Consider the following 8,304-nt stretch of genomic DNA (forward strand, 5'->3'; position numbering starts at 1 on the left):
CTATTCAAACTAAACAAAAGTGAAAACTCCTAAAAAAAGAAAAAGTTACAAAGGCTCATTAGGAAGGGTATTTAAGATGTGACAGAATTCTTTCCTACCATTGAGGCAGTGGGGGTTCACTACAGTGGAGATAACCTCAAGCTGAACCTCATAAAATGGATATAGACACAATGGAGACCCCATTATAAGGAACTTGGCTGGGAGAGTTTTTAAATTGGAGAATGGGTGCTTCAGAGGAACTTTCATGCTTCATGCATTCTGTGGATGCTCCAAGGTAGGTGATGATGTGAGGGAGCAGGGTGGACCCCATCCGCCCATACTGAGTGTCATCTTCTCTTGGGGTCCTTGTTATCAGGCCAAATGCAGAGTGCAAGCTTCTAGAAGTTTCTTCCCTCCTTGGCCCATAGAGGAGGAGAGTGCTGAGGAAAACCAAGGGAGCTGTGCACGGAGATGCAACACCCACGATGACGCCAACCGGAACCCAGACCTGACGCCCACCCCAACCCAGACCAGCTCAGCCTGCGAGCTCCAGGACGCCAACCTGACTGTGGGGCCAAGTCCATGCAAAGCGGAAACAAGGGGCAGGCGCCTAAGCAGAATGCCCCACGGACCAATCAGAGCTTAGCCTGTCATCACACTGCCCGGCACCTGGCCAATGGGAAGGCGGCAGCCTCTATAAAAGCAGGCAGGCTCGCCACTTAGCGTTCAGGGAGCAACTGAGGACGCTGTAACAGGCCGTTGGGTTCTCGGGATAGCCTAGAAATGGCACGAACAAAGCAGACGGCGTGGAAGTCCATTGGCGGCAAAGCACCTGGCAAACAACTGGCTACCAAAGTAGCTCGGAAGAGCGCGCCAGCCACGGGGGGCGTGAAGAAGCCGCACAGGTGCTGGCCGGGCACTGTAGCACTGCGCCAGATTCTCACTACTAGAAGTCCCCAGAACTTCTGATTGGTAAGTTACCCTTCCAGCGCCTGGTCCGGGAGATTGCACAGGACTTTAAGATGGACCTGCGTTTCCAGAGCTCGGCTGTAAGGGCACTGCAGGAAGTCTGTGAGGCATACCTGGTGGGTCTTTTTGAAGACACCAACCTATGTGCCATCCATGCCAACTGCGTCACTATTACGCCCAAGGATATTCAGCTGGCACGCCGTATCCGCGGAAAATGTGCCTAAACTGCGCAAGCAGCCGTGATCTCACCCCAAAAGCTATTTTAAGGGACACTACCTGCTCACAAAGGGCACTGTGCACAAACCAAGTAGCGGGTGCCTTTTCTCTCCAATAAACCAGAGGCCTAGCTAGCTGTGTGTCAACGTAGTCCCTTATTGGGGTTTACTGATATGAAATCACTGGTTAGTTCCTCGTGTTTGAAGACGAAGAGATTTTTCCTTGCAAGTTAACCTTCAGAACAATAGCTGATCATTTTGTGTGCACCTGGTAACAAGTTTTCCAACCCCATAGAACAGTCTAAACTTGCTGAGAAACCCTACAACCACGGAGGTTCACCATGCTCCCAATAGTTGAGCTGTGTGGAGACAACCTGAGCATGGGTTTGAGGAAAAGAGTGTAAAGATTGCTTTTTTCCTACAGTGGTGCTGCTTGGAAGCTTTTATTGAGGCTTTATTAAGTTGATAAAAGCCAAGCACTGTCAGGTCGCTAGTCATACAAAGGGGACAAAATCCATTCCCTACTGTCCCTGTTTGGTCTGCACTTTCAGGATGCTTACAGCTGAGTGAAGGAAGTCTGTATGTAGAAGCAGTTAACATGCAGTGTGCTTTAGTGATAGCTCAATGTTGTCAGTATGCAAGAGTGGGTTTCTGAAGTTTCCTTGAGCCCAGTTTGTTATCCAGTAGACTTAAGATTCAAAATCTTCATCAATTAAAGTAGTGCACACAAAACTTTTTATTTAAAAAAATTTTTTTAATAAATTTATTTATTTTATTTATGAATTTTGGCTGTGTTGGGTCTTTGTTGCTGCACGCAGGCCTTCTGTAGTTGCAGCGAACAGGGGCTACTCTTCATTGCAGTGCACGGGCTTCTCATTTATTGTGGTGGCTTCTCTTGTTGTGGAGCATGGGCTCTAGGCACGCGGGCTCAGTAGTTGTGGCATGCGGGCTCAGTAGTTGTAGCGCACGGGCTCTAGAGTGCAGGCTCAGTAGTTGTGGCACACAGGCTTAGTTGCTCCGCGGCACTGTGGAATCTTCCTGGACCAGGGCTTGCACCAGTGTCCCCTGCATTGGCAGGCAGATTCCTAACCACTGTGCCACCAGGGAAGCCCAGTGCACACAAAACTTTTGAAGGTTGAAACTAGTATCTTTTAAGTTTTAGAGTATATGTAAGTTAATGGGTGACAAGTCTTTGAAGGGCCATCTAAAAGCCAAGAGTGTCCAGGGACAGCTACGTTCTGGTTCTGAAGTCAGTTCTAACTTTCAATACTAGACTCCTTTTTTTGTGTGTGTGTGTGTGGTACACGGGCCTCTCACTGTTGTGGCCTCTCCCCTTGCGGAGCACAGGCTCCAGACGCGCAGGCTCAGCGGCCATGGCTCACGGGCCCAGCCGCTCCGCAGCATGTGGGATCTTCCCAGACCGGGGCACGAACCCGTGTCCCCTGCATCGGCAGGCGGACTCTCAACCACTGCACCACCAGGGAAGCCCTAGACTCCTTTTAAATAAACCCAAGCCTGAACTCTGTGCCTTTTTTGTGCTTTACGAAGTCTTTATCTTGCAAGGAGTAGACTCTTGAATTCATATGACACACCTAAAGAAAGCACCAAACCCTGACTGGATCTGCACATCACCTGGTGACCCGAAAGTAAAGATTTCCTGGAAAGACATGTGGAATTGAAGCTTTTCCAGGATATCCAGACCAGGCCTGTTGGAAGTTGGTCGCCAAGCCTTTGGTGGTGACATACTGCAGCTTATCTCCAATATCTATGATCTCGGTAACATATGGATTTCAGCTTAAAAGTTCCTGAAAGTTCACCCTCCTACCCTTCCTTTTTACCCAAATGTGACCTTAATAGGTTTCCAATCTGTGCACTTTCTTTCCAATGTGAAAGAAAGGAGCCAGGAACGGTCCTTCCTGACACTGAGACAAAAAGTCACTGAAACTAAAAAACCTGACTCTTGATCAGCAGAGTTTTCAGAGAAAGATCTTGATCAAAAGGGAGTAAAGAAAAAAATTAATAAACCAAAACCTCAATTAAATAGAGTTAGGAGACCAGAACAGGGAGCTCTCCTGCCCTGAGATGATAGAGCCCAACAGGAAAAAGAAAGACTCCTCTTTCCCAGCAAAGACTCAGGCAATGAAAAGACATAGACTTTTTTTTTTTTTTTTTTTTTTTTTTTTTTTACTATAACCCTTCCAACCTTTTTTTCTCTCTATAAAAGCATTCTATTTCCCTTACCTTGTGGGCATCTTGCACAAGGCTCACCACAGTTGCAGACCCAGAATTGCAATTCTCTGCTGATCCAGAATAAACCCATCTTTGTTGGAGAAAACCAGTTTATTTGTTTCAGGTCAGCAAGTTAAAAGGAAGTCACTAGGGTGGGCTGGGCCCTAATCTCACATGACTGGCACGCTTAAAAGAAGAGGAGATTATGACATACAGAGGGTCATGTGATGACACAGGGAGAAGACAGTTGTAATATTGTGATTTACAATTAGAAATATATATTTGGTCTTCCTCCCCATTCCTAGTACAGAAATCCTAAAACCTTTGGAATTTCTTAAGTAATTAGAGTGATAACGGTGTCTTTTGTTACTCATAGCAAGCCCCTTTCAGTCACAACAGAGTTTATGTTAATGAGGTGATTTTGGAAAGGATAAGGGCTGGTTCACAGGGGAACCAACCCTGTGATTAGAGGTTTGAAACTTTCATTCCCACCCTTGACCTCCAGGAAGGCAACAGAAGCTGGAGGTTGAGTTCGACCACCAATAGCCAGTGATTCAGTCAACTGTGCCTATGTAATGAAGGCTCCATGATAATCCCTGTAGTACTACTGGAGATTTTCTAGGTTGGTCAACAAGAACTCATACACGTGCCAGAAGGGTGGTGCACCACAACTCCATGGGAACAGAAGCTCCTGCATTCAGGACCTCACTCTATGTATCTCTTTATCTGGCTGTTGATTTGTATCCTCTAATATCTTTTATAATGAACCAGTAATCTAGTGAGTAAATGGATCTCCTGAGTTCTGTGAGCAACTCTAACAAATTAATTGAACCCAAGGAGAGGTCATGGGAATTTCCATCGGTTCTTCAGAAGTACAGGTGACAACTTGGACTTTTGATTGGCATCTGAAGGGGGAGGAATCTTGTAGGACTAAGCCCTTAACCTGTGGGGTCTGATTCTATCTCCAGGTGGATAGCATCAGAACTGAGTTGAATTGTAGGGCACTAGCTGGTGTTGAGGATTGCTTGGTGGTGTGCGGAAACACCCCCTCCAACACACACACACACACACACACACACACACATTTAGTGATCAGAAGTGTCAGAGGTGAACTAGAGAATTGTTAGTAAAGGAAACACACACAAGTGTGTTTTTCCATAGCAACTACTATCTACATGCCAAGGAGAGAGGAGGCCTCAGGAGAAACCAGGGCTGCTGACACTTGGATCTCAGATCTCCAGCCTCCAAGACAGGGAGACAATAAATGTCTGTTGTTTGCGCTGCCCCGTCTGGGGTATTCGTTACATAGCCTGAGCTGGCTAATAAATTATAATAATTACAATTAAAATTAGCATTAGTATTAGTTATTTCCCTCCCTCCACCCAGTGGTGGATTTTTGGCTTTGGGGACAAAAGAGATTTTTTTTTTTACTCTTGCTCTAGTGGATAGAGCTGAAAAATCATGAGACTCTGGAGCTGTTGGTCACAGCTTTTATTGTCATGTGGAAAAAATCAGAATGAAACAGCGGGCACTGAAATAGCAGAGATGGGAGATGAAAGACAGAGAAGGCTGGTGCTAGGGACTATGATCTCATTGTTCCCGGGGGGCCTGCTTGGTGAGAGCCCTGATATCCTTTGATAAATGTACCACACTTTTAACCCAGTTCAAATTGGGGTTTGTCATTTGCAGCCAAGAGTCCTAAGAAATATAACACTGTCCTTATTGTGACATAAGGTGACCGGATTGGTTTACTCTAATGATTCACAATTACACAAGATAAAATACTTAAAATGCATTCTAACTTTAGTATCGCAAGCCCTGGTGGCCAGTGCCTAGAGGGCCCCATGAGAGGAAGGGCAGGGGTGGTGCTAGGAGTCCCCTCTGACGACATGCACACCTGCACTTGTTGGAGAAATATAATTAAAAACAAATGTAAAGTGAGAAGATAAAGAAAATAGTTTATTTTTCAGGAAGCACAAAACCAGCAACCTAAGAGACTACAAAGACAGAAAGAAGTCTCATTCTTTTACAGAGCTGAGTACACGCAACCCATTCAATACTTCAGACACATTTTGCAATTTGGAGTCAGGTGATAGGTGAAGTTAAGCTCATTTCCTCTGAGGAAGTTGGAAGATGTGACATTATCTTCATTGATGATTATGAAGAGGATCAGAATATGCCACCCCAAAACATGCCACTTTGGCATGTGGATTATTTTGAGTTGATGGCAGTTGAGAATCAATAGATGCAGAAAGACACCTTCTCAGAGCTTCCCTTATCTAACTAAAAGCAGAAAATTCTGAGAAATTAGGACTGCCATAAAGCCCCTCCCTGGGGGAGGTTTATGGGCATGAAGAAGATGGAAAGTTGCACCAAGATGAGGGCACAAACAAACCTCATTAGACAACACTTACCTGCCATGCATTTCCTACTCACCTTCTCACAATTTAACACCTTTTGGTAAAATGGTATATAAGCTTCTGACTCTAACCACTTCTTGGTTTTCACTTCTTTTCTGTGAGTGCCCCCAAGCATATAAAAATATTAACATCAGTAGAATTTGAATGCCTTTTCCCCTGTTAATGTCTTTTGTCATGTTTGCAGATACTGAATCTAAGAGGGCAGAGGAAAAGTCTTTTCCTCCTCTACAATTACATTTCAGAGATGGCTTCCAGGTGCTTGGGGCAACGTTCCTGAGATGTGAGACTGACAAGGTTAAGCCACTGAAAAGATTTATATACATTGAAAGGGACAGAGGGAGAAATTATGAAACAAAAGGGAGACTGAGGGGGGCGAGTGTCCCCTCAATTTCAACAGGCGGAATTAAGCCTCTTATTTTTAATTTGTATTTTCCCTTATACATCAGTTCTCTGCCTGTTGCCCCCATACCAGCGTGATGTGGGATATTCAAGAAGTATTTGTAAAAATGCTGCATCAGCCCCAGACATTCATGCTTTATTTGGATGCCCCAGGTTATTGGGCTGAGAAATATACCACCTTCATGATAAACTAATTGGAAACCATCTTAATAGCTTCAAAAGGGAAAACTGTGAAGTCATTAAGAAGTATCAGATAGTTCTTACATGTCTTGATAAATTGTCAGGTTTAACAAAAGGCAAGTTGTAGAACAGCATGTATAATATGTCATCATTTAGATAAAAATAATAATTAGATGATTGAATATGCACCTCTTGAAGAATATACAAGGAATTCAATCTTAAAAGGGAAACTAGGAACTGAGAAAACCCCCAATTGAGGGAGACTCAAATTTCACTATAAACCTTTTGGAATTCTTAAGCTTTATGCCATTTTTGTGGTTTTCTTTCTGAACATAAATACAATATTTAAGTAACATCAGCAATGTAAATTCTGAAACATGTCTTATTTCTACTATTACAAGGTAAGTATCACTCAAAATTACAGAACTCTTTACCTGAATAAAACCGATCCGGGTACATTTTTAAACAAAAGGCCAGCGTCTGCTTTATCAGATGTTCCTTTTCCTGTTTTATGTCTAACAGACAACACCATGAAGTTACTTAAAATAAAAATCAGCTTTCCCCTTATTGTCACCAGTGGTTACTCAGCCAACAGGTCTTCCTGAGCTTTCACAGACCACTTCTCCTCCATGGCACCTGCAGAAGACTTGTGCCTTGAGGTCACAGAATAACAGGCATGATTTACACCATGAAGCCCTCCTTCAAACCAAGTTTGGGGCCAAAATCTGAGGTTCTCCTCCTCCTGAGTTACATGCCACCCAGTATCAAGAACTGTTACTTCCTTTTTACTTCAGAGACTATAGAACCTTCTTCTAAATTTATTTTTATTGAGATATAATTGGCATATAACAGTGCATAAGTGTAAGGTGTGGATTTGATACATTTGTATATTGCAATATAATTACTGCCGTAGCACTAGTTAACACCTCTATCACATCACATAATTAGCAGTTCTTATTTGTGGAAGGAACAATTAAGACCTAATCTCTTGGGACTTCCCTGGCAGTCCAGTGGTTAAGACTCCACACTTCCAATGCAGGGGGTGTGGGTTCAATCCCTGGTGGGGGAACTAAGATCCCACATGCCGTGCGGCGTAACCAAAAAATAAAAACAAAAAACAAAAAAACTTTTAAAAAAAAGACCTAATCTCTTAGCAACTTTAAATTTATGATACAGAATTGTTGACCATAATCACTAAACAGTGCATTAGATCTCTAGAACTTATTTATCTACTGGTTACAAGTTTATACCTTAAATAGCATCTCCCCCAACAGAACGTTATGGGCAACTCCCCCTCCCTCTCCACAGGAGCTGCACCCACAAGCTGGGAACTGCAATTCAGGCAGAACAGAGTTTTTCCAATGGGTCACCCCCTGCCTGCCCCCCGCCTTATGAGGACATATGGGTTGCCTGTCTAATTGACCCCACCAGGACCTCTCTGATTGCCCACCTGCCTGGTCCTTGAGAAGGAATGCAGGTAGAAACTGGAACAAAGCAGAGGAAGGAGCCCTGGCTCACATTCATCACTTACCAGGTACAGAGAGTGCAAACTGAACAGAGGGGCACAGTGGCTCTCGGCTGTGAAGAAGAGCCTCCAGAAATGGGTAACACCAGATCCCTAAATAGGAAAATCCATTAGTTGTCTAATACAAACAACTTTGGACCATCATGGACTGAAGGTTTGTGTATCATCTTGCTGTCTTTTCCTTTGTCCCGGGAGACCCTGCACAGCTCCTCTGCTGGGAGTTGGCTGTTGCAGTGAGCCCATAAACACAACAGGGGTGTCCTCTGTGTTCTCAGGCTGCCTGGCTGGGATGTCCACTGGGTGGCCACCACTTCCTAAAGTAGCTGAGGCCCCAACAGATGCTGCCAGCCATCACTAAGGAGCCCTGTGTCTCGGGTCCCAGTGGCTC

The 8,304-nt window shown here is 44.4% G+C and overlaps 1 protein-coding gene across 1 annotated transcript; it reads left to right on the plus strand.

Moving 5' to 3' along the window:
* Positions 1-762: 762 nt before the first annotated feature.
* H3-4 (H3.4 histone, cluster member) lies at positions 763-1,172 on the plus strand (the record flags this gene model as incomplete). The annotated part of the gene is given in 2 exon segments (XM_079702933.1): positions 763-925; positions 928-1,172. Coding segments are annotated over 2 exon segments (408 nt in total).
* Between the last annotated feature and the right edge of the window lie 7,132 nt (positions 1,173-8,304).

This window comes from Hyperoodon ampullatus, assembly GCF_949752795.1.
Source record: "Hyperoodon ampullatus genome assembly, chromosome: 4".
Lineage (NCBI taxonomy): Eukaryota > Metazoa > Chordata > Mammalia > Artiodactyla > Ziphiidae > Hyperoodon > Hyperoodon ampullatus.